Source organism: Cebus imitator, unplaced genomic scaffold, assembly GCF_001604975.1.
Source record: "Cebus imitator isolate Cc_AM_T3 unplaced genomic scaffold, Cebus_imitator-1.0 Scaffold332, whole genome shotgun sequence".
NCBI lineage: Eukaryota > Metazoa > Chordata > Mammalia > Primates > Cebidae > Cebus > Cebus imitator.
Genome location: NW_016107647.1, coordinates 351,914 through 377,420, shown reverse-complemented (window position 1 = coordinate 377,420; position 25,507 = coordinate 351,914). Strand labels below are relative to the sequence as shown.

The window sequence follows — 25,507 nt, the reverse complement described above, 5'->3', positions numbered from 1 at the left end:
GGCCTTCAGGTGGGTGGTATGGGGCCTGCGGGTGGGTGGTGTGGAGCTTCCCAGGTGGATGCTGAGGGCTCCTGTGCTGAGGGTGGTGGTCCCATTCTCTTCTGCCCTGCTGCCCTTGCGGCCAGAGTGCTCAGGCTCCCCCTTTCTGTTTTAGGATTCACTGTTCATCCTGGTGACAGGTGGGTGCTAGAGACTGGCCGCCTATATGAAATCACTATTGAAGTTTTTGACAAGTTCAGCAACAAGGTCTACCTGTCAGATGTGAGTTCCTCCTCAGGTCCTCGCTGGGGGATGAGGTGGGGTCATTGCCCGACTCAGCTGCTGAAGAGCAGCCCCCAAAGCAGCATGAGCCCCCCCATGCTGGGGCCGACTGGGTAGGGGTCCTGTTTCTAGTGACACTCCTAGGTCTGCGGGAGACACACCAAGGTGTCCCAGGGTATCTCCAGAGCCTGCAAGCCTGCACACCGGCCCCGCAGCAGAGCCCCTGCAGGGCTGGAGGACAGAGGGTGCCACAGTGGCAGGGCTCCAGGAGAGGGGGATAGGGAGGAGGCCTCTGCCTGCCGCCTGCCCGCCCCCTTCTCCCCAAGCTGGGGACCTCAGAATCCATTTTCTTGCCCTGCTCCTCAGGGAGGACATCCTGACTTTCTCCCTACTGGGATCCACCCAGAAATACCTGGAACCCTGGGTGACAGAAGCTGAGCTCAGCACACTTTCTGATTCTGGAAAGGGGTATCAGACAGATGGGGAAATGTGCAGGGAGTTTCAGCCACGTTTCTCTCCCCTGTGAGAAATTCCAGGCTCATCAGTGAGTACCTCCAGACCCTTCCAGGTGGCGTTGAAAATTTTAGGAGAAGGAGGCGACGTTTCCCCTTGGTGTCATTGCAGAAGTCATTGCAGTGCTCATGTTATCAAACAAGGGCTGGGATGGTCACCATTTGCATTTAGCTGTAGGGGACATGATGTCCTTTTTCTGTATTTATTGGTTCCTTATTGAGACCTCAGTAGACTCCAGGCTGCCCCAGGTGCCACATGGGGAGCTGAAACAGGAGCACAGGTCATCGGGCCACGTAGGGAGGACAGCCTGGGTGGGGACAAAGGCCAGAGTGGTCAGAGCTCCTTTCCAGGGCCCGGCCCACCCATCTGCTCCTAGTGGAAGCTGCTAAGCCCCAGGGGGCCCGTTGGCCTGGCCTGGCTGCTGGTTTCAGTCCTGTAGCTTCGTGCCCAAACTGACTTGCCAGAGTCACCCCAGAAGCACCTCTAACCTGTTCTGCCTCGCCTTCCAGAACATTCGAATTGAAACCATGCTTCCTGCTGAGTTCTTTGAGGTGCTCTCATCCTCCCAGAATGGGTCGTATCATCGCATCAGGGCGCTAAAGAGAGGCCAGACGGCCATTGACGCAGCCCTCACCTCTGTGGTAGACCAGGCAAGTTGGTGTTTTCCCTGCTCTGTGCCTTGACCTCTGAAACCCCACTCTGTGGGCAGAAATGTTAGCCCAGGTGGGTCGTGGGTCCCAGGGAGTCAGGCCACCAGCGTCTCTTTGCCTGTCTGGGCTGCTTGCTTCCTGGGGTCTTTTTTGCCTTTGTCTTTAAGAAGCCAGTGAGCCTTGAGCTTTGCTGATTGGAAAATCAGCCTGGTGTTCCTTTTCCTACCGCACACAGAAGCCCCCTTGGTCTGGAAGGGGCTGCAGTCTATAGCAGGAATAAACACTGATGCACCAACAGTGACTCCTGCCAGAGTTGGTTTTCTCAGTTCTTGGGGTTGGACATGCTGCTTGAGCTCTCAAACCTCAGTTTCTCCATCTGTAGAGTGGGGCAACACATCTATCCTGCCAGGGTGCCCTGAGAATTCAGTCAGGCAGTACTTCCAGGAGCGACCCTAGCAGAGCTACAGAAACCCATCCCTGTGGAGAACGAGAGGGCGCAGGGTGTCTGGCACCTTCCTTTCCACTCTCCCCCAAAATCCATCTTTGTGGCCTGATCCTCAGGGAGGGGTGGGGGTAAGGTGACTGGGAAAGACTGCTAATGACATGGTTGTCATGGTGATGTGTGGCACCCTCACCCCTTGTAGGATGGAGGTGTCCACACACTACGGGTGCCTGTGTGGAACCAGCAGGAGGTGGAAATTCACATCCCCATCACCCTCTATCCCAGCATCTTGACGTTTCCTTGGCAACCAAAGACGGGCGCCTATCAGTACACAATAAAGGTATGTGAGACCCCCACCTCTGGGTGCGTTCCTTTGATGCTTCTGTGGGATTGTGGCTTTTTGTACATTTTATTACTTTTAGTATTCTCCAGTGGTAATAGAGAATTTTAAATCACATTCTTTATGATTTTTGTTGTTTCCTGAGGTTTCCATCATAACAATGCATTTTTGTAATCAGGTGAAAAAAAAAAAAAAAACAATGAAAAAATTGAGAATAAGGCAGGGTAGAGTCCTAACACTTGCAGTCCTAGCACTTTCAGAGGCTGAAGAGAGAGGATCGCTTGAGCCTAGGAGTTTGATACCAGGCTGAGCAACACAGGGAGACCTCCATTTCTACCAAAAGAAAAAAGAATTGAGAAAAAATACAATAAAGAAAACCTGGAATAAGATTTGAATTTCATGAATGTTTATTTTTCTAAAAATTGTTTTTCGAAAGGGATATATCTACACACTCTTAGAGAAAACATTCAAATTTAAGGGATAAGTATCTCCAACCTAGTCACATGAGACTTATCACTGCTCTGACCTTAATGCTTCCACATGGTGTTAGCTAGCGGGACTCGCCTCAGGCAGGGCCTGAGTCCACTTGGTCATCTCAGGGCGCATCAGCCCTGCTGTCCCCTGGAGTAGTGACAGGTGTCCTGTCTGTGCACTGACACTGGCTCTCTGCTCAGCTGTGTCACTGTCCTGGCCCCTTGGGTTCTGGGGTTGTTTCCCCTGGTCTGGGAGCAGAGGCATGGCCACTGACCTCTCAGCTGATGATGAGGAGCAGGCAGGGGTGTGTGCTGGGAACTTGTGTCTGGTCAGGGAGGCAGTATCCTACAACTGGCTCCGTGACCAGGGGCTCTCCGCACTCCAGCCTGAGCTCTGGGAGGTGCTACCAGGTTCTAGGGCCTCTGTCATGGGTGTGGTGTTTGTGTGTCAGTCTCAAGGTCCCCAGAATATAAGGACAGAAACGAGACAGGACGGAGAGGGTGAGGCAGGGGGAGCCTCCAGCCAGACCCAAGCTGATGCCACATTTTTCCCTGCAGTGGGCATCGACCTTATGTGTCAGTAAGGAAGTGGCCACAGGTGTTTTAGAGCCTGTGAGAGTGTGTATGTGTTTGAGTGTATTGGTGTGAGTGTTGTATGTGTGAATGTATGTGTGTGTGAGAAAGTTTGAGTGTGTGCATATGAGGATAAGCTGGTGGGAGTAGGTGAATGTACGTGACTCTACTGTGGCTGTGAATGGTGAGTGGGTGAAAGTGAATGTGAAGGTAAATGTAAGTGTGAGCATCTGTATGAATGAGTAGGTGTACGTGTGTCCACTGTGGGCGTGAGTGTGAGCATGAGAGTAAATGAGTGTGTGTATGAGTGGGCAGGTGAGTGCACTTTGGGTGTATAAGTGTGAGCATAAGTGTGAGAGTGAGTGTGTATGAATGAGTGGGCAAGCAGCTGTATATGCGAGTGTGAATGGTGAGTGTGTATGTGGGTGAGCCCATGAGTGTGAGGGTAAATGCGTATGAGTGTGAGTGCATGCATGCACATGCGTTTGTCTCTGACCCCTGCCTTCCCCAGCAGGCTGAGGGCAGGCGGCCAGTTCTATAATGACTTTTCCTCTGTAGGCCCACGGCGGCAGTGGGAACTTCAGCTGGTCTTCATCAAGCTACCTGGTTGCCACAGTCACTGTCAAGGGTGTGATGACCACAGGCAGTGACACTGGGCTCAGTGTGATCCAGGCACATGATGTGCAGAACCCACTCCATTTTGGTGAGATGAAGGTGAGAGCTCAGGGCCAAGACACCCCCTGGGAGGCTCAAGTGTTGGACTCCAGCCACCCACTCTGAGTGAGCCTCGACTTCACACAGAAACATCCCCAGCCCTGAGTCCTGTACTTAGGAGATCAAGCCCCAGCCCTTCCCTTAGGAGCTCACGGCCGCATCAGGAAGATGGACAGGATATGTCTCACATCAGGCAGCAATGGGCCCAGAAGGGCCAGCATCCACAGAGCTGGGTTTCTGGAGAGGAGATCATCTAAGAGTCATTCTAGAAAATTCCCTAGACCTGAAAGGTAGGAATCTCAAATTGGAAGGTCCACCAAGCACTGGATTGTAAACTCACAGTGAAAGGGCACCGCCAGGCTCCAAGAGACCAGGCCAGACTCCTCTCCCCTCACTCACCTGTGGATACGAAGGCAGGTGTTCCCCTGCACAGGTCCCCACACTTGGCTTTTGGCCCTGAGGGTTATGGGGCCATCTCAGTTCACAGTGGCACCAGGTGGCAGTGGTCACAGCTGAGCCTCTGCCAGCCCCACCTGTGACCCCTGACTCCAGGGAGTACTTGCCTGGTGCTCTGACCTCAGCCCCTTTATTCTTTCATTTGGGGCAGGAAGGGAAGCCCCGTGGAGTCCAGCTGCAGCCTGCTTTTCCAGTATTGGGGACAGGGATGGATAGGCTGGCCAGTCTTCCACTTGAGACCCATAACTGCCTCTGTCTAAAGCCAGGCCTGATTCTCATGGAGAGGGGCTCTGCACCAGCCATTGAGACAAAGCATGAGGTCCAGGATAAACTGGAGCCCCCATCCTCTCACCCCAGCTACCGCTTGGTAAATGTGCCACTGTTTGCCCGGCAGCCCAGCCAGATTCTGAGGACAGTTCCTCAGGAGGCAGCATATGTCCTGGGTAGAACCTGGCTTTCAGGGCCAGCCTGCGGGGCTCTCACTCAGACCCAGCATACTGTAAGGGAGCTGGCTTTTTCCCCTCAGGCCAGCGCCTCACCAAGTGAGTGGAATTAGGGAGAGCCCCTCCTTAACCAGCAAATAGAGAGGACTGAGGGGGTTAGCAGTGCGCTTAGAACAGAATCTCTAGCACAGGGACTCTGGTTTTATACAGGCATGGCTGTGCTTACGTGTCCTGGCTCCAGCCGCTCTACCAGCCCATTCGGTGAACCAGACATTCAGAACTCATCCCACATCTCACTGGTCCTGACAGCCCTGCCCCGGCTCAAGCTGCCGCATCACTCACTGGGGCTTTCCAACAGCCTCCTCACCACACTGCTCACCCAGTTGCTGGTCGGTACACAGAAGCCAGGGTGATGGGGAACCTCTGAAGTTCCCCAGCTCAGCCACAGTGAACATGGACCCCTCACTATGGCCACCAGCCCCATCTCTTTCCACTGCCCCTGTGCCGTGCACTTCAACACACTGGCGTCCATGATCCTCCAAGGCGCTAGCCTGGTAGGTGCTGCAGGGCGTTTTCACTCACCTGCCCTTCACCTGGAATGTTTTCCTCTCCGGCTTTGCCTGGCTGCCTATGCTATGGCTCTCAGGTCTGAGGTCCTAGGCTACTCCTCAGAGAGCCCTCCCCTGCTCTCTGTCCCTGAATCATCCCACTGCCTGGGACAGGCTTCTCACAGACATATCCTCAGTGCCCAGCACACAGCAACTCTTAGGAAATCCAAGCAACAGGACTTGCCTCTCTCATGGAGGCAGCTGAGCCCAGGCCATGCCCCTGTCTTCCAGGTGTGTGTGATCGAGCCCCACAGCATGGAGTTTGCCCCGTGCCAGGTGGAGGCACGTGTGGGCCAGGTTCTGGAGCTACCCCTGAGGATCAGTGGCCTCATGCCTGGCGGGGCCAACGAGGTAGTCACCCTGAGCGATTGCTCTCACTTTGACTTGGCTGTTGAGGTGGAGAATCAGGGTGTGTTCCAGCCAATCCCAGGTAAGCCAGCGGTGCTGAGCAGGTGCCAGACACTGGGACTGGGGCCAGATTGCCTGGGTTCTCAGCATGGACCACCTGGATTCTCAAAGAGGCTTGAGGCAGCAGAGGGGCTGCAGTGTAAGGAATGGCAGTTGTCTCCTGATCCACCATCGGCTCTGGTCTGGCCTGGATCTTGCCGGCTGTGACTTTAGCAAATCACTGGCTTCAGTCAACCTCAGTTTTTGCATCTCTAAGCTGTGTGTCATCTACATAGAATCACATCAGAGTGCCTATTTCAGTCCCTGGAATGCAGTTGGTATTCAGAATACATTGTCAATAGGGGTTTAGTTAGTTCTAGAGTCCTCTCACCTGTGGCAGGCAAGGCCCACCCATCTGTTCTCTGCTGCGGGATTTTGGTGACATGGGTGGAGTCTGCCTGTGACAGTTTATGGAGTGTCAGCCCTGCCAGGACAGGACAGGTGCTTTGCATGCCTGGCCTCATTAGGACTTTACAACCACCCTAGGAGAAGGATCTGTTGTTGGGCCATGTGACAGATGAAGAAACTGAGGCTCTGTAGCTGTAGCTGCCCAAAGTCACACATGGCCTGGGACAGGGATGGAGTACAGAGCTGGATGTGGCTGACACTGACCCTGGGGCTTTAGTCACCTGTGAAATGGGCCCTAAAGATCAGGCAAGGAAGGGAAGCCTCTCTGATTTGCAGAAGACCAAAGGACCAGTAAACTATTGAATAGGAGTAATATTTGGGCAGATTATTGGAAGATAATGGGGACACCATTTGGTGGACAGGGGTGCCTGTGCCAGGGCCTGGAGGTGGGCAATCTGTGGTGCTTGTGTACATGAGGACTGGGAATGGCAGGACCCATTGAATCATGGAGAACTTTAGAGGGCTTGGACCTGGTGTGCAGGCAGTGGGGAGCCACTGAAGGTTTTTGAGCAGAAGAGTGATGTGATCCCAGCAGCATTTAGGAAGCTTTATTGGCAGAGGTGTTTGTAGGATCGCCTGTGATGCCAAGTGGCTGTGCATGCAACTGTAGCTGTAATTGCATGCAGAGCTTTTGCAGTTTGAAGCTGCACAGAAGGAGGCCAATATCTCTGAAAAATCCCCGAGCAAACCGCATCCAGGAGAAACTAAGCTCATGAAGTCTATAATGTCATCTGCCAGGTAATCTTTTAGGATGGAGGAAAAAGCCTTGTGCGTGGGAGAGGCCTGCTGACAGCAGGACCTGAACCATTACCCACCTTTCACTGCCTGCCACAACCATCCTGGAGGGGGAGTCTGCAGGTTGCTGCCCAGGCATGGGGTCAGGTTCCAGCGAGTAAAGTTCAGGACTTGGAGTTCCACAGGTCTGGGTCTGAGCCACCCTATTCCCTTGCTGGCTGTATGATGCCAGTGTGCTGCCCAGCTTCTCTGAGACTTGGGTTCTTTAACTATAAAATGGGATGACAGCTCTTGTTTATTGTGACAGTTACAAGTGAATATCCCTCAGCACAATGCAGGGCATTTCTCCAGGAGTTTGAGTTCTGAAAACAGCAGTCAAGATAGGAATCCCATGGTGTCAAAGTTTCTCTTAGGAAGTGGCTTGCACCGCCCCTGGTATGGAGTGTGCATGGTAATGTGTAGGGAGGTGTGTAGGGCCCAGGCTGTGTGAAAATATGTATCATAAAGACCTGGGCTCTGTCAGGACAGAGATGCTCACCCCATGGGGCTTAAGAGCACGTCCGGTCAGCAGGTTGACCTGTCCCTATAATGCCTACCCTGGAGCTTACTCAGCTGTGGAAACAGGTTTGGTCCCTTGTTAAACTCCCTGTGCCACCTCCCAGGCTCAGAGCACTGGTGGCCAGACTCTGATCATGGCTCCGAGGAAGAGCCCTGGCAGCCCTGGTCCAGGCTGGCCTTCCCTTTGTGGCTCCCTCTGCTTACTACAGTTGGACTTTATGGTCCCATTTCTGCCTTGCCTTCTTGGGTGGCATCTTCTTGAAAGCCCCTGGGCTGTGGGCACTACTGTGAACCTCTCTACATGGTGCTGGCATAGACAGACTTATAGAATATACTGAGCCCAGATAAAAACCTACTCACCCAGGGTGAAATGATTTTTTTTTTTTTTTTTTTTTTTGAGGTGGAGTTTCACTCATGTTACCCAGGCTGGAGTGCAATGGTGCGATCTCGGCTCACCACAACCTCCGCGTCCTGGGTTCAGGCAATTCTCCTGCCTCAGCCTCCTAAGTAGCTGGGATTACAGGCACGCACCACCATGCCCAGCTAATTTTTTGTATTTTTAGTAGAGACGGGGTTTCACCATATTGGTCAGGCTGGTCTCGAACTCCTGACCTCAGGTGATCCGCCCGCCTCAGCCTCCCAAAGTGCTGAGATTACAGGCGTGAGCCACCACGCCCGGCAGGGTGAAATGATTTTTGGCAAGGGTGCCAAGACTGTCCAATGGGAAAAGGACAGTCTGTTTACCAAATGGTGCTGGGACAACCAGATAGATATCCACATGCATATGAATGAAGTTAGACCCTTCCATAACTCCATAAACAAAAATTAAGTCACAGTGGATCAAAGACCTAATATAATATTGAAAACTACAAAACTTCTGAAACAAAACTGGAGGCAAGCTTCAGGACATTGGAATTGGCCTTGATTTTTTTTGCCTATAGCACTAGATGCACAGGCTACAAATTTAAAATAGCTCGTACTACAACAAAAATTAAAAAGTTCTCTATATCAAAGGACACAACAGAGTGCAAAGGCAGCCTACAGAATGGGAGGAAATATCTGCAAATTGTATAAGGGATTCATATCTAGGATATATAAAGCATTCCTAAATGTCAACAGCAATAGCACCAATAACCCAGTCAAACAGGCAGACGACTTGAATAGGTATTTGTCCAAAGATGATACACAGACCATAAGCACAAGGCGGAGGTTGTAGTGAGCCAAGATTATGCTAGTGTACTCCAGTCTGGGCAACACAGCGAGACTCCGTCTCAAAAGGTGATTTCAGGGTGACCATCTGGTTCTCTCCTTTGTGCAGGGAGGCTGCCACCAGGCTCTGAGTACTGCAGCGGTGTCCGGGTAAAGGCCGAGGCCCAGGGCTCCACCACACTCCTCGTGAGCTACAGACACGGCAACGTCCACCTGAGTGCCAAGATTAGTATTGCTGCCTACCTGCCACTCAAGGTGAGTCAGGGGCCCTGCGCTTTACCACCCACCCTGCCCACTCCTTCTGGATGCAAATTACCCATTTGCTCTGACGAATTTCCGTGACAAACCCAATTCCTTCAAAATAGCTTTTGGCACAACTCCCTCTCCTGTGATTTCTGGCTAAAAGCAGGATCCATGTGGAAGGAGCAGAGCCTCCCTGATGGGGCAGTGGTTGCGGGCGTCTCTGTGGTTACACGAGACAGCGCTTGGCAGGCTTGGCAGGACACCAATCTGCCAGCCTCTCCCTACGAAGGCAGGATTGTGGGCTGCAAGGGCTTTGGAAGTGTGTTCAGCAGGGGTCAGAGTAGAGGGGCGCTTCCGCTTCACTCCAGAGCTATGGTGTCCCCACAAAGCCCTAGAATTGGTACAGCAGCCCTGTGGTGTGGCAGATGCTGAGGGCTCCCAGACTGGGGTCAGAGAGGATCTGCCCTGGCCTAGTGACAGTCCATCCCACTTCCCATCTGAGGACAGTGGTGGCCATGACCTGTGCGGGGCAGAGCACATAGCTTCAGCGTCACACCACCCTCCCGAGCCGAGTCCAGCCTGACCCCCACCCACTCTTGGACCTCACATTCCCTGACTGTAAAATGGTCCTGAGACAGCGCCTGCCTCATAGGGTCGTGGAGAGGATTCGCTGAGCACACGAATGGAATGGGCTTAGCACGCAGTCTAGGGGTAGTGCAGGCTCCGGAAGGGCTAGTTATTAAACATGGATAAGAAAGAACTGGGCTTTCCTCTGGTGTGGGTGGGAAGGCTCCATGTGAGGACTGCCACGCAGGAGGCTGCCTGCTGTAATCATTCCTTTCTTTGAACTCTGCCTAGCATGCAAAAGGGGCAAAGAGGGTTCATTGGTGAGGTGTTCCTACTCTCCTTCCGGGAAGGGCTGGAGGGCAGTTGTAGGGGAGCCCCAGCCTCCTTGGCTTAGCCAGGAGTCCTTGCATTTTTCTGCTCCCGGGGTCAGCCTCAAAGACAGCTTTGGTCCCCATGGTTTGTACCATTTTTTTTGTTCCTGTCACCCATTGGAAGCAAGCTTGGCGATGTTAGGATCTTTTAGCTCTGAACCCCCAGCCGTAGGGTTCAGTGCCTGGCACAGAGCAGACAACAACCAAGGGTGGTTTTGTTTTTAATGAATGAGTGGGGAAATGTTTCCAGGGTCACCCAGCCAGGGCAGAACAAAGCCTCCTGACTTCCAGTGCAAACATGGGAGATAATTCTTAGATGTCCATTAGTGATCAGAGGCCTAGCCCTGCTCCATGTCCTCCACCTGTTTGTTCCTTCAGCATATAGGCATGAATACCTATCTGTGCAATCCCTGCTGCAGTCCCTAGAGATGCATCAGGGCAGAAAACAGAACTTTGTCTCCAGGAAGTGGCAATCTGGCAAAGAGAGGTAGAGATGACTGTAAACAAAGCAAAGAATGTGGCTGGGCGTGGTGGCTGACACCTGCAATCCCAGCACTTTGGGAGGCTGAGGCAGGCAGATCACGAGGTCAGGAGTTCAAGAGCAGCCTGACCAATACTGTGAAACTCCATCTCTACTGAAAATGCAAAAATTAGCCGGGTGTGGTGGTGTGCACCTATAGTCCCAGCTACTTGGGAGGCTGAGGCAAAAGAATTGCTTCGAACCAGGAGGCAGAGGTTGCAGTGAGCTGAGATTGTGCCACTGCGTTACAGCCTGGGCGACAGAGTGAGACTTCATTTAAAAAAAAAAAAAGAATGTATTTTGTCTCTGCTTGCCATGGATAAAGTAGAGCATGAAGGGGTGATAGGGGTGGGAGTTTAAAATGAGGAGGTTGAGACTTCCCCCGACCTCTGCTCAAGCACAGCACTGCAGCATGTGAGAGTATCAAGAGAGCAGAGTGGAGAGAGTTGAAATCCCTGAGGACAGTAGGCATTGTGGGGTTACCCGGCCACACCTTTTGGGAGCTGGAGTGTTTTACCAGGCACTTGGGAGAGGTTCTTCGGGGCCCTTCCTGGACGCGGGCTCTGGATTATCAGGATGTTTGGCTGGAGCAACAGACGCCAGAACCCGAGCTCATAGTCCTGAGCTGGTATGTAAGGATGAGGATAAGGCGGACAGGCTCCTCAGTGAGGTGGCTTCCTGACTGGGCAGATTATAGAGAAAAATGGATATGGGTCTCTTCTCCTTTCACCTCTCTTCTGCCTAGATAGCAGTTGAGATCAGGTTTATTTACAAGGAATAAAAGCCAAGCAACAGGGACTTAACAATACAGGAATTGATGTTTCCGTCGCACATGAGGAATATTTGGAATATGTGGGCATTGACACCCGCTGAGGAGCCTGCACAATTCATGAGCATCCTTCATCAGCTGCGTTGTTAACCTCTCTTCTTGGCACAGGGTTCCATGACACTTTTATGCCTGGGGGAGAGAATTAAACAGGAAGGTGAGAATTCCTCGTCCTTCGGTTGTTAATTGTAGGACACAGATCCTTCGAACAGTTATTTCTCTTTGGGGTGGTCACAAAAATGTCTTTGGCAAGACATACAGTGGCCTGCTTTGCCCATAGTGGGGTTTTGTTGGTTGTGGCCACAAGATGTGGGTAAGGGCATGGGATCAAGAGTCAGAACAGACCCGGGCCCACCAGCTGGGTTAGCTTGGCTCAGTGTCTTCATCTGCTGAGATTCATCCTTTCTGTCTATAAAGTGGGAATGACAGTTAATAATAATAACAGTTGTAACAGCAGGGGCCATTGATTGAGCATGTACTAGTCACATGTTCAGGACTGGGGAAACAGCCTTGTAGACATTAACTTGTTTAAGGTCACATACTAGCTTCTTTCCAGTGGGGACAGAGAAGCAAAGGCACAAATGATGGTATATCCAGTGGTGGCTGATGGGCGGAGATGAAGAGTTGAGCTGGAAAGGAGGTGACAGGTGAAGGGTGACCCTGTCTGAGAAGGTGATACCCAGGCAGAGGCCTGAGTGGTGAGCAAAACTGGGCTATGCCGCTGTCTCTAGCAGGGAGTTTCTAGAGGAGCAGAGGTGAAAGCCCTGAGCATGCTTAGTGCTTCTCCTGCTGGAAACGGGCCACTCCTGGCTCTGTAGAAGGTGGAGTCTGGGATGGGTTTCAGCAGGGGCACCACAGGCTCCTTGGAATTGTTTGTGTGTGAGCACATGTGTGCAGGGAGGGATGCCCAGAGACAGTTGATAACCTATATCAGACTCAAAAAATGTTCATATTGAAAAACAAAGTCAAAAGGACAGAATTCTCATTTGAAAAGTGTCATAGTCTATTCAGGTCACCTTAACAAAATACCTTGGACTGGATGGCTTATAAACAACAAAAATTTATTTCTTGCAGTTCAGGATCTGGGAAGTCCCAAGTCAAGGCACCAGCAGATTTTGGTGACTGTTGAGATCTTCCTTACTTGTAGATAGTCATAATTTGGATGTTTGTGTGTCCTCAAATACATATGTTTAAATGCCGACCCCACAGCAATAGGAGCTGAGGCCTTTGAGGAGTGACTAGATCATGTGGCAGAAGCTTCACAGCTGGGATTAGTGCCCTTAGAAAATAACCCAGAGAGCTAGCATGACCCTTCTGCTGTGTGTGGATGTGGCAGGAGGTTTTTTGTGGGTGGGGAGTAGTCTTGCTCTGTCACACACTGGAGTGCAGTGGTATGATTTTGGCTCACTGCAACCTCCACCTCCTGGGTTCAAGCAATTCTCTTGCCTCAGCCTCCTGAGTAGCTGGGACTACAGGTGTGTGCTACCATGCCTGGCTAATTTTTGTAGTTTTAGTAGAGGCAGGGTTTCACCATGTTGGCCAGGATGATCTCGATCTCTTGACCTCATGATCTGCCTACCTCGGCCTCCCGAACTGTTGGTGTTACAGGTGTGAGCCACCGTGCCCAGCCTGGGAATATTTTTCTTATAAGATTTTTCCTTCATGTGGTTAAGATCATGCCACGGATGCAGAAGGAAACAGACACACCCTACCCCCCCACGAGCCTATAGCCTGATCGGGGAGACCCCCAAGCCATGAAGCTCCTTCAGGGTGAGGAGCACCAGGTGAGGTGGGGGCCGGAGAAGATTCACCTGGGCCACAGGTCAGCACTGGGTTAGGGAGGAAGCGGGGCATTCTGTAGACCAGTGTGCTGAGCCCTGTGGTGTGAGGAGGGGTCGCCTAAGTGATTAGGAATAAAGGCAGGAGGGTAGCTTTTGCAAAGGCCTGGGGACAGCTAAGCATGGCTTTCTGGAAAGATGCCAGTAGTCTGATGTTGGGACTGGGGCCAGGTTGGGAGATCCCAAGTCCCAGGACAGAAGCTAAGCCTGTATTCTGAGGGCTGTGGGCGCTGTGGAATAGTTTAATGCACAAGAGACATGGTCAGGTCTGTGTCTTAGGAAGGGACACGTGGCAACCGCTTGAAGGTAGAGTAAGTTGATAAGTGAGGACTTGACAGTCACCACAGTGAGACCCTCTGCAGTGGGAGGTGAGCGCAGCTGGGTGAGGAGTCAAGGAGCAGGGCTGTAGGACCCCTCAGAGTGAATCATTCCTCTGTGCACCCCTGCTGTGTTACTGGAGTGAGGGGTCCTCCTGTGGAGTCCCCACATCTTCCTGGAGGTTGGGTGGGAATGACACCCTGTTACACAGAATCTAAGCACTGCCATTGCCCATACTGGGAGGTCATGGGACCCTTGGCACCATGGTTGCCCTAGGCCGTGGAGGAAATGAGGGCTTTGTGTGACATATTACTTTAATTATTTCTTTGTTTACTGGATACTTTAAGGACTCCACAGTTTTACTTGCCAACTCACTTTCATTCACCAAATAATTGTTGAGCGCTTACTATGTGCCAGGCATGGTTCTAGGTGCCACAAGACCCACCCTTGATGCTTGTGCATACCTGGTACAAACTGTGGGAAGCCGGGTGGCTCAGAAGGAAGGGAACAGACCACTGACAATGATGCCAGCTAGGACATCATGCAGATATCTTGGTCACCTGGCAGATATCTCTTTAGGATGGTTTTATGCTTTTTTTTTTTTTTTTTTTTTTTTTTTTTTTTTTTTTTTTTTTTTTTTTTTTTGTAAGATGGAGTTTTGCTCTTGATGCCCAGGCTGGAGTGCAATGGCCTGATCTCAGTTCACTACAACCTCTGCCTCCTGGGTTCAAGCGATTCTCCTGCCTTAGCCTCCCTAGTAGCTTGGATTACAGGTACCCGCCACCACACTTGGCTAATTTTTGTATTTTTAGTAGAGACAGCGTTTCGTGATGTTGGCCAGGCTGTTCTCGAACTCCTGACCTCAGGTGGTCCACCTGCCTTGGCCTCCCAAAGTGCTGGGATTACAGGTGTGAGCCACCATGGCTGGCCCAGTTTTATGCTTTTTACAGTAACATGGTTGTGATCAAACTGCACCATCAGTTTTATATCCTGTGCTTGTAGATCTTTGTAAAGACTGTTTTGGGGACCTGCATAAGGTTCTGTCATTGGGAAACACCATGAGAACTGAGTTCCTTGTGCTGGATTGTAGATTGTTGTTGGTTATTTGCTGTGGGAAATAATAGTGTGATGAACATCTGTCTGTGCGTTGGCATGTTTCTCTATTGTGTTGTTAGGTTAGGTTCCAGATGAGGAGTTCCTGGGTTCCAGGGCTGTGGGTATTTTCAAGGCTTTTACCAGATTGTTTTACAAAAGAGGCAAATCCATGTACATCCTCCATCAGTCTGTCAGAGTGAGGGCTTAATTCTATCTATACCCGACTCCTCTTGGTCTTTGTAACGATCCCTATGAGTGCTGCAGATGAGGAGAACGAGTTTCAAACAGAAGATGGGGCTTGCCTGACCACCGGCCCCCACAAGCAGGGTGAGGATGCGGGGCTGGGATGCCCGGCTCCTGCCAGTGCTGCCTTAAAAGAATGCCAAGTCTTCTGCCTTTTCCGTCCCCAGGCTGTGGATCCCTCCTCAGTTGCCTTGGTAACCCTGGGCTCCTCAAAGGAGATGCTGTTTGAAGGAGGTCCGAGACCTTGGATCCTCGAGCCTTCCAAGTTCTTCCAGAACGTCACCTCTGAGGACACTGGCAGCATCAGCCTGGCTCTCTTTGCCCCCCATTCCTCCCGGAATTATCAGCAACACTGGATCCTTGTGACCTGCCAGGCCTTGGGTGAGCAGGTGAGTGGGCAGCCGCCACAGACCCTCCTTGCCCTAAGGCAGGGGTGGAAAATGACTCTCTGAGTATTGTTTTATTTCATCTTTGGAGTAACCCTGAGAGACAGCCACTCCGATTGTACCTGTTTTACAGACAGGCAAACTGAGGCGTGGTATGGTGGAATGACCGACTGAACACCAGGTGGGTTCATCAGTGAGGACCTCCCGCTATGCCAGCTTTCATAGAGCAGGTCATTCGGGTGGCTTGCCACCTCCATGGGCTTCAGCATCCCCGACTAATCAAACCAGAGCTGGAGGTTTTGAGATCGGGAATCACAAGTCCAATGTCTCCAGGGTTGTAAATGAATGAGGCTATAGACCCAGGTTTGACATACCTTGTTGGTTCTTGAGGATAACCTGGAAATCACAATATTTTTTGGCATGAGTAATCTCTTAAGTTTTTTAATGCTGAAAACCAAAAGCTTAAGAGACTGAGGGGACCAGGCAAAACATATGTGACCTGAATCCCTACATGCTGGCTGGCTGGCTGGAGGTCATCTTGCTGTTTAGGTGCCCTGGGGCCTGGCACTCCTTCCCTGGGGAGGGTGGGCTGAGAGCTCCTGGGGCTCCTGGTGGGCATCTACTGCTCCATTTCCAAGGCAGGGAGCCCAAAGCAAAAGGGGTATTTGGCAGGAAGCAGGAAGATGGGAGAGAGCTCGTTTCTTTGGGAAGTGAAGGATATTCCTGCATGTATAACAGGACAGGGAATATCAGTTGGCAATAAAACGCACATGCATGCTTCCCATGATGCCCTTATGGCATCAGCCATGCCACAGCTGCCCTGGTATGGCCAGAAAAGATGCCCAGTGATAGGTCCCACTCACTATTGTAGTGGTTTTGGAAAAACAATAAAACAACAGGAATAATAACAACATCATAAAAAATAATACAATAAGAATAAAATTCCTCATGATTTAAGTTGGATACATTTCCTATCCCTGGCATGACCCCACCATCCCTGTCCCCTCCCAGGGCTGTAGGAGTTTGACCCCCCAAGTGGGGTTACCTCTAGGGCCCTCCCCATCCAGCGCTCTGGGGCTCCCTCAAGTGGGGCGCCGGCTGCAGACAGAAGGCCTGTGTAGAGTCAGGGAAGACACTGCCCTTGGTCCTGCCTCATGGTCAGGAGGGGTGGGTGCTCGTGTCCTCCACAAAATGCATGTCATCTGAGGAGGCTGAGGGCCCTCCCTCAAGATGGGCCCTGAGCTGTGGTACTCCAGAAAAGAGGAGGTCAGATATGATTTCTGAGGTCCCAGCTCTCCAGGCAGACAGGTTTCCCTCTTTTCTTGAACCATGGATTTCCCTCTGCAGCAGCCCATGGAGCACAGAGCGTGAGGAGGCGGAGGGCAGGCTTCAGCTCCTCCTGGGCGTTGTCCCGCAGAGCTCCTATCTGACTCGCTTCCCCGGTCATTCTGCAGCACGCACTTCTCACGTCTATCCCTCGTTCCATGGATGTTTTCACCTCAATGTGGACTCCTCGTTGAAGCATCCTTGAACTTGTGAATTTGCTAATGCGACCATGGGGTTTTACTAGGGTCCTGGGAAACCGTGAAGCCTCACCAGGTCTACCTCTTCCCTGGGATAGGAGCAGCCAGTAGTTCTGGCTGACATTTGCAGAGGAAACATGGGCTCCTATCTGAGGGTCTCTTAAGTGTTGAGAAGGTACTTTCTCACCCGTGTGCCACTGGGCCTCTGTTAAGATCCTGTGGTGTGAATATAATCATCACTCCCGTCCTACAAAGGAGAAAACTGAGTCAGAGGGAGCTGGGATGGGGCGTAGCACAGCTCAGAAAGGAGCAGGAACTCAAGCTTGGGGGTCTGACTGCCCACTGCGCCCTCCCAGGTCATCGCCCTGTCGGTGGGGAACAAGCCCAGTCTCACCAACCCCTTCCCTGCGGTGGAGCCTGCTGTGGTGAAGTTCGTCTGTGCCCCACCGTCCAGGCTCACCCTTGCACCTGTGTATACCAGCCCTCAGCTGGACCTGTCCTGTCCATTGCTGCAGCAGAACAAGCAAGTGGTGAGTGTGGGCTATGCTCGGGAGGCGAGGGTGCTGCCTGCTTGGGCAGGAGGACATTGGTGGCCTTGCCCATGGTCCCGAGCATTGTAACGGACATAGCTCTACGCTGCACTGCCTTTGTCTCCACAGCTGGCCCTGTGAGGACACTGGTTTCATTTGTGTTTTATAGGCAGGGGACACATGGCTTGGAGAGGTGGGGGGCATACCAAAGTCACAGCTACTAGTGCCAGGTGAAGATAGCATGGAAGTCCTCTTCCACACTCTGTCTCTGGCACTTGGTAGTTTAAAAATATCTCGTCTTCTGTACCTTGAGGGTGTTAAAGTGGGTGTCTATGGACAGAGTACATAGGGTCAGGGTGGGTGTGGGGGCTGCCGAGGAGAGGTGACCAGCTGTAGCATTCTCACAATGTGGGGGACATGGGGGAGCTGAGTTTCAGAAGTAAATGTTGGGAGGGGAATAAAGACCCTTGGGGATCCATTTAACAGCAGGGCTCGATGGGGAAGCCACAGGTCTGCTCCCCTTGGACTTGAGACACATCCATGCCGTAGTCCCTAGTGCATTCAGAGTCCAGGGTGCTGAGTGTGTCCAGGCTAAGGGACGTGGGACACCATCTGGCCAACATCAGCCCCCAGCGCCTTCTCAGAGGAGGCAGGTAGGTGGCTCCTCACTCCTTGAGTATGTACTTATGGAGCATGTCCTCTGTGCCAGAGACAGGTCTAGGTTTTGGATTGCATGGTAATCAGGACAGGCAAGGAACCTCCCTCCTAGAGATGACAGGGAGACCAGGAGATGCACAAATAAGATGTATTGGAGGTGGCAAGTGCTGCAAGGGAAGTGAAATCGGGCAGCAGCCGAGCACGGAGGAGACCACTCAGAGGAGCAAGGCAGGGCTCTGAGGAAGGCACGTGCGAGCTCACCACAATCTAACGCTGTGGAGCTGACTCCATTTATTCTTTGTGAGTCCTAGAGCAGACCCTGGCTCATAGGAGGAGCTCAGTAACTAGGAGTGATGGATGAGTGAACCGGTGAATGCACTGTGCATCTGCCACTCCTGTCTTCACCCGTGACTCTTGCAGATTCATGGGTGGAAAAGCCACACAGGGATGCTGCTGGAGAACGGGGCAGGGAGTAGCTGAACTGGAGAGCATGTCCTTTCTGGAAAGGCATCCTGCTCAGCTCAGGGACAGCCAATTCAACCCCAGTCTTGGCCCAGCCTTCTCATTTTCAAAGAAAAATGAATCAGAACTATGTGCATCTTCCCTGTCCTTAGCGATGGCTGTGAGCTGAGCAAGCCATGTTGGGGCTGGATTGTGCCTGGTCTGTCTGTCGACCAGGACCTCTGCTCTAGCCCAGGGCTGTCTCTCTCAACTTAAAGATAATGGCTGCAGGGCTTGCCTCTGAATTGGCTTTGTGCGTCACAGATGCTACCAGAAAATAATGGACCTCTACGCTGGAGTAGCCATGTGATCCATCAGTCCTCAGGTTCCCAAGCCACCAGCCAGCCATTCAGGCGTGACCCTGCAATCTAGGGTCTCTGATTAGGAATCTTTGAGAAAGATATATCCCTGCAATGCAGCCTGGGTGCAGGATCAAGGTAATTTTATACTCTCCAACTTCAGAGGCCACACAAGATGTGTTTGCAGAGTAAACTATTGGTGAGGAGAGACACCAGAATGGAATGACTGATCAGAGTGACAAGGTGGAGCCAGGCTCAGCCTGACCCTGGCCCTCTGAGCAGGTCCTCCAGCGTGTGGCTTGCTCACTGTGGGTGGGCACCAGTTGCATGAGACTTATTAGGGCATGAATGGGGCCACCCCCAGGTGAGACACCAGGGATTGGCCACACTGGATCAGGGAGGTCCTTGGGATCTAAAATTGGACCAGCTGAGTTCCACCCCTAAACTTGTGTGACCTTGGACAAGTCATTTAACTTCCCTGGACCTCAGCCTCCCTGTTTGTAACGTGGGGTTTATGTTTTGGCCTTAAATGGGCCAGTCAGCTTGTAAGTGTGCTTGGCAGGTGTCAGTGTCCATCCCTGGAGGAACATTGGTTTTCCAGCCAGAGTTGCATCTAGGGGAGCCATGGAGCACCTGGGATAGGCTCCTGCAGCCTCTGCCCACACTCCCAGCTCCTATATTATGAATAATGATGAGACCTTTGCATGCCTGCTGATGGTGCTGGTCTGCTCTTAGCAGGGCATGCATTAAGAATTTGTAGCCTGCTTGGATCAAGTGTTCTTTTGGGGCAAGAGAGCTATAAGGAGTTGGGAGGGGCCCTCATGGTACAGGTGGGGTGTTTAGTGACTGTATCAGTCAGGCAGGCTAGGCCTGGCCAGGCTGCCACAGCAAACAAGGCCACATCCCTAAGCTTCACGTGGCACAAGCTCATCTCCCGCCCATGCTGCATGAGCCTCTCTGGTTGGCTGGGAGGCCCTGCTTTGTTTCCTTGTGATCTTCATCCCAAGACGTGGACTGTGGAGCAGCCACCATGTTGATCGTGGCAGGTGCCATAGTGGAGAGAAAGAGAATGTAGCAGGTCAGGATCTTGTCGTGAAGCTTCCCACAAGTCCCATTTCACTGGCCAGAGCAAGTGCCTCGGTACTTTTAGCCAGAGGGTTAGAGAAGGGTAGTTCTTCCTGTGGGACCACCCCCCAACACCCACCCCCGCCATCCCACGCCAAATAGAAAACTGGCCCTGTGTGTGAATGATGCTCATGGCCGTCCCCTTTCCTACCTGAATGTAGGAAGGCTCTCTAAAATGACCTTGCAGTCCCCATATTTAAATCTACATCCTAGAAGGTGGGCCCAGTTGTGCTTTGTGTGTCACAGCTGGAGAAACTGAGGCTCAGGGAGTTCATAACTTGCCTGGGCACTGAGAGGTAGAGTTGGGGCTCAATCCAAGTTGTGGGGTCAGATACACTTGGCCTCTGCTTTGTGGCCCTGCCCACATTGCCCCCATGCCATGTGGTCAGAGAAGGAAGGAATGGCCCGCAGGAATGAGGCTTGATTCAGCCCAGTTTCTAAGGGGAGAATCTGCTCGGGGAGTGAGAGATCACGGCAGAGTGGTGGGAATCCAGGATTTGGACCTGCAGCCTGGAGCTCCCATCTCAAATCTCCTTGGATGAGCCCCTTTCCCTACCTGGGCCTCAGCTTGTGCTTCCTTCACATGGGGATGACACCTGTCACTTCCCTGAGACATTTAAGGATCCGGCAAGAAATCCACTTTGAAAGGAGCTGTCCAAACCTGGTGGCTCTGGGATATCTTAGGTGTTGGAATCTGCATTCCTGTGAAACCAGCATTGGCGCCATCCTAGAGGCACTGATATGTGCCTGGGCAGAGAAGGGCAATCGTTTGGAAAGGTGAGGGCAGAGGGGAAGGAAAGCATCCTGCCCACGGTAGTAGGTCAGGGTGGGGGTTCCCAACTTCAGCACTGTTGACACTTGGTGCCAGACAGTTCCTGTGGGGAGGCTGTCCCGTGTATTTCAGCAGCATCATGGACCTCTCCCGACTAGATACCAGTGGCAACCCCCTGACCCATCTGTAGGGACAGCCAGAAATGCTTCCAGCTTTGCCGAAGGCCCCCTAGTGGTTCTCATTTCCAGTTGAGAGCTGTGGTCTGGAGCCAGAGGCCAGTTTGGACAGGCCATGGGGGTACCTTAATGGCGGGTGGCAGTAGTGAGGATTGCTTTCTGGCTCATCCCATTCCTTCACCAGCACCCCCAGGAGCCCATAGAGCAGCTGCTAGCCTCAGGGTGCACTGTTTGGTCAGTGTCCGGGTCTGGTCCCGGGTGTGGCTGAAGCATCTAACCTATGTTTCCTGCAGGTCCCAGTCTCCAGCCACCGCAACCCGCTGCTTGACCTGGCTGCCTACGACCAGGAGGGCCGCCGGTTCGACAACTTCAGCTCTCTGAGCATCCAATGGGAGTCCACCAGGCCACTGTTGGCCAGCATCGAGCCTGAGCTGCCCATGCAGCTGGTGTCCCAGGACGATGAGAGTGGCCAAAAGAAGCTGCATGGTGAGCTGGGCGCAAGCCCGATGATCCAGGCAGGAGAACAGAGACCAGCCAGGAAGCCTGCCAAGGCAGGCCAGCACCTGTGGGAGCTTAATTATCTGCACTTAGGGCCTGTTAACTCTTACAGTCCACATAGTTTCAACACACTCGGTTGTCTGTTTTCAGATTCAAAACTGCAAAGCAGAAGGAGGGAGGGGCTGCTTCAGGGGTGCTGATGGGGCAGACATCCAACGGTGGCTTCCCTCTTCCTGGTCTCAGGTTTGCAGGCCATTTTGGTTCATGAGGCATCAGGAACCACAGCCATCACTGCCACCGCCACTGGCTACCAGGAGTCCCACCTCAGCGCTGCCAGAACAAAACAGCCGGTATCTCCCAGGGCCCAGTGGTGGGTGGGCCGTGAGTAGCGGGACAAGCCTCCTACTTCTGCTTAAATTCCACCAGGTGTCACAATGTCTTGAGCCACTGTCTGCTCAACTGCTGCTCCCCCACCGCAGCCTCTTGGGAACCCCAGGAGAGGGACCAATAGGTACACTGGAGGTGGGAATGGGAAGGGCTTCTCAAGAATAGCCCTTCCTGAATGACAGCCACCTCATGGGAGGTATGGCCACGAGGAAATGTAGGTTTTGAATAAGGTGGAAGCAGCAGGTACAGGCTGGAAGGTGAAGGTGGGGCCGGATTCCCAGGGTCCCTAAATGCCAGGATGAGGTGCTTCTGTTGCCCTCCTGGGAGCAAGCTTTGGAAGAGTCTGGGGCCCCACGGGGCAGCACTGGGGAGGCCAGCCTGGAGGGAGGTGGTCGCTGAAGGGGCACACCTGTGCTTGTCTCTGATGGTTCAGTCCTCACTGGCACCAGGAATCTCTTGATCAGGAGTGGGAGAGCGTCATGGCTCCTGCCTGATGCCTGAACACCCCAACATATTCCCCCAGGACTTTGAACTTCCTCCCTTTGCCCTGACACCCCCACTTCGCCCCCCATGGCTGAGTCGCTCAGCTACCTCCCCTTGCCATCTCTTCTCCCTGAGAGCTGCTCTCCGTTGCAGACAGCTTCCTTGTCCTTGTCACCCACACTGCATACCTTCCTGTCATTAACTCACTGTTGGCTCTTGCATCCATGCATTAGATTCACTTCTCCCTGTGGGCAGTTGCTGTACTCTGAGTGCCTGGCACACTTGTGGCCCCAAGGAGGTGCTCAAACGTGTGACCCTCTGGAGGCCTCAGATCTGGGTGGCTCCCTTGTGTGATAACGTGATGGGAAGCAGAGCTCAATGGGTCACGTGCCGCCCTAGGGGTTGAGGGCTGTCCTTATCATCTCATGAGCCAGCCTTGGCCACTCTTCCAGGGGACCCTCCCCCACTGCCTGACCTGAGCCACTGGTGGCCTCCCCATTCCCCACCCCAGTGTTGGTGTCTGCCACACGCTCCAAAGCTGGCCCTTTGCTGTGAGATCCTGAAAGGCAGGACGTGTGTGAGAGTTGCTCACCACTGAGGCCCAGGGGGGCAGGGGGGTGACGTCTTCTAAGCGGGACTGCTGTGAACCCCCTCCTCGGTCTGGAGTGGAAGAGCCAGCAACTCATTCACCTCAGAAGGCTGAAGGGAGGCCTCAAAGGGTCTGTGGCCTTTCCGCTGGGCACAGGAGCACCAGGGGCATATCAGAGCATGTGGCTAAGAGCAAGGCCAGGCCCTGGGGCCTTTGGACCTGCTCTTCCTGAGGGGCAGCCTGACCATGGCCTCCTGAATCTGATGGCCTTGCCCTTGCCCTTCAGCATGACCCTCTGGTGCCTGTGTCAGCCTCCATAGAGCTCATCCTGGTGGAGGATGTGAGGGTGAGCCCAGAAGAGGTGACCATCTACAACCACCCTGGTGTTCAGGTACAGCCCTTGCCCTGTCACCTTCCCGGAAGAGACCCACCGGGGACCCCTTGCCCTCCCACATGTGGCCCAACCCTTCCTGCATCTGTCTCCTGCAGGCGGAGCTCCGTGTCAGGGAAGGCTCGGGTTACTTCTTCCTCAACACCAGCACTGCAGATGTTGTCAAGGTGGCCTACCAGGAGGCCAGGGGTGTCGCCATGGTAAGCTTGCGCCATCGGTCCCCGCTGCTGGTTTTCATTCCTCATCTGGGCTGTTGTGATTAATCAATTTATTATTTTAAAAGCTGGCAGTTGGTTGGGTACAATAGCTCACACTGGAATCCCAGAACTTTGGGAAGTGGAGGCAGGAGGATCACTTGAGCCAAGGAATTTAAGACCAGCCTGGATAATATAGTGAGACCCCCATCTCTAAAAAAAAAAAAAGAAAAATCAAAAAACTGGGGCCATGTGCAGTGGCTCACACCTATAATCCCAGCACTTTTGGAGGCCAAGGTGGGCGGACCATGAAGTCAGGAGTTCACCACTAGCCTGGCCAATATGGTGAAACCCTGTCTCTACTAAAAATACAAAAATGAGTCAGGCGTGTTGGTGGGGGTCTAAAACCCAGCTACTCGGGAGGCTGAGGTAGGAGAATTGCTTGAACCTGGGAGGCAGAGGTTGCAGTGAGCTGAGATCCCCCCATTACACTCCAGCCTGGGTGGCAGAGTGAGACTCCGACTTTAAAAACAAAAATTAGCTGAGCGTGGTAGCACAGGCCTGTGGTCCCAGCTACACAAGAACCTGAGGCTGGAGGATCGCTTGAGCCCAGGAGGTTGAGGGGTGCATTGAGCAGTGGTCATCCTCCAGCCTGGACAATAGACCTAAGTGAGAAACCTAGACCCTGTCTCTAAAAAAAAAAAAAAAAAAGCTGGCACTTAATCACATCAGCTGTAGTTAGCAAGGTCTTTGATTCTCTGACTCATTCTATAACTTCAGTCATTCTCATGAAAGCTTTGTGATTCTTATTCCATGTCCACAAACTATTAGTTACCTAATGGTTTCCTTTCAATCAGTCCTTTAATTAAAATATTATTCCGCAAGGAGCACTATAACAGCCATAAAGAACATTGCTTTTAAAAGATGTCTCACTTTTCTCTATTTTCCTTTGTTTCTCTCTTGACCCTCTCCCTACTCTTGCAAGTATTGACTTAGCTGTGCTCATGGCTGGAAGGATTCTTCTTCTGCTTTTATTATGTTGTTTTAAGTTTTTTGTTTTTTCATGTTGCTAACGTAAGCCACAGTCCATCTTCAAGATTTTATTGATATTCTTTGTTTGATTATGACATTGTTATCAAATCTTCCTTTACTCCCTTCATCATTGTTCGCTTGGAATGCTTTGCCTGGTGAATCTGATCTCTGGCAGCCCTTACAGACAGTTTCTGTCACCGCCTTCTTCCTGGAGTATGGGTCACATTTTCCTGTCTTTGTTTTTGTTTTTTCATGTCCTATAATTGTTGGAAACTGGACATTTTAGGTAATGTACTGTAGAAACTCTGGGTACTGATCCCCATCCCCACGCTGGAGCTTGTTATTGTTATTTTGCTTGTTTCCTTCTTTAGTAACTGGCTATGTTATTTTGTTGAACGAACACACACACACACACACACACACACACGCACGCACGCACGCCCCTTTTCCCCAGTAAGAAGTCTCTGGTATTGCACTTAGGGGACAATACCTTGGTATGTGTTTGTCACTGTGGGGTGATTGTGGCCTTTGCAGGGCTTTTTCTGGACTTTCACTGACCACTCAACTGTTGAGCTCCACCAATTGTGGCTGATTGCTCCATCATCTTCAGTAATTCCCTGGGGCACACATTCCTGCACAACCCAGTCCAATCATATTTAGGATCCTTTGAAGGGACCCTTTCCCTAGATGTTTAAGTTTTGTTCTGACCCCAGGACAGCTCTTCCCAGCTGTCTCTGTTTCCGTTTACCTCTGGCAGACTTGCCGGCTCAGTGTAGCCCACACTGCCTGGGACTCTGTTGCCTTCCAGGTGCCTTTCAGCACAACCTCCACTGTTTTGGAGAGTGCGCTTAGGCTTTAACTTCTCCGAACTGTGTTGCACATGAAGTCAGTTCCTTCGGGAGTGACTCACACTTTCTGTTTTCTGCCTGCTGCTTTCCCAGGCAAACTGAGCCAGAGCTATGGTGCTGGTCACAGTGGTGCATCTCTGTCTGGTGACACCTGTATGTTAGGAGCTGGGTGCTTGGTGAATGGGGCCACCGCCCCAGTGTTCCTCGGCTGGCCTCTCTCTGCATGGAACTCACCCCATGAGCCAGGGAAGGGCGGCTGGACCCC

General features: G+C 52.2%; 1 protein-coding gene across 4 annotated transcripts in view; it reads left to right on the top strand.

Moving 5' to 3' along the window:
* The window catches only part of NUP210 (nucleoporin 210), a 106,355-nt gene that overhangs the window by 47,532 nt on the left and 33,316 nt on the right, over positions 1 to 25,507 (top strand). For all 4 annotated transcript variants that reach the window (XM_037730140.1, XM_017505021.2, XM_017505023.2 and 1 more), the window contains 12 exons: positions 155 to 261; positions 1,284 to 1,424; positions 2,069 to 2,206; positions 3,811 to 3,966; positions 5,705 to 5,903; positions 8,940 to 9,085; positions 15,019 to 15,240; positions 17,117 to 17,290; positions 21,114 to 21,306; positions 21,562 to 21,668; positions 23,064 to 23,168; positions 23,267 to 23,368. In XM_037730140.1, coding sequence (XP_037586068.1) covers positions 155 to 261; positions 1,284 to 1,424; positions 2,069 to 2,206; positions 3,811 to 3,966; positions 5,705 to 5,903; positions 8,940 to 9,085; positions 15,019 to 15,240; positions 17,117 to 17,290; positions 21,114 to 21,306; positions 21,562 to 21,668; positions 23,064 to 23,168; positions 23,267 to 23,368 — 1,790 coding nt within the window. The remainder of the gene's footprint in view (positions 1 to 154; positions 262 to 1,283; positions 1,425 to 2,068; positions 2,207 to 3,810; positions 3,967 to 5,704; positions 5,904 to 8,939; positions 9,086 to 15,018; positions 15,241 to 17,116; positions 17,291 to 21,113; positions 21,307 to 21,561; positions 21,669 to 23,063; positions 23,169 to 23,266; positions 23,369 to 25,507) is intronic.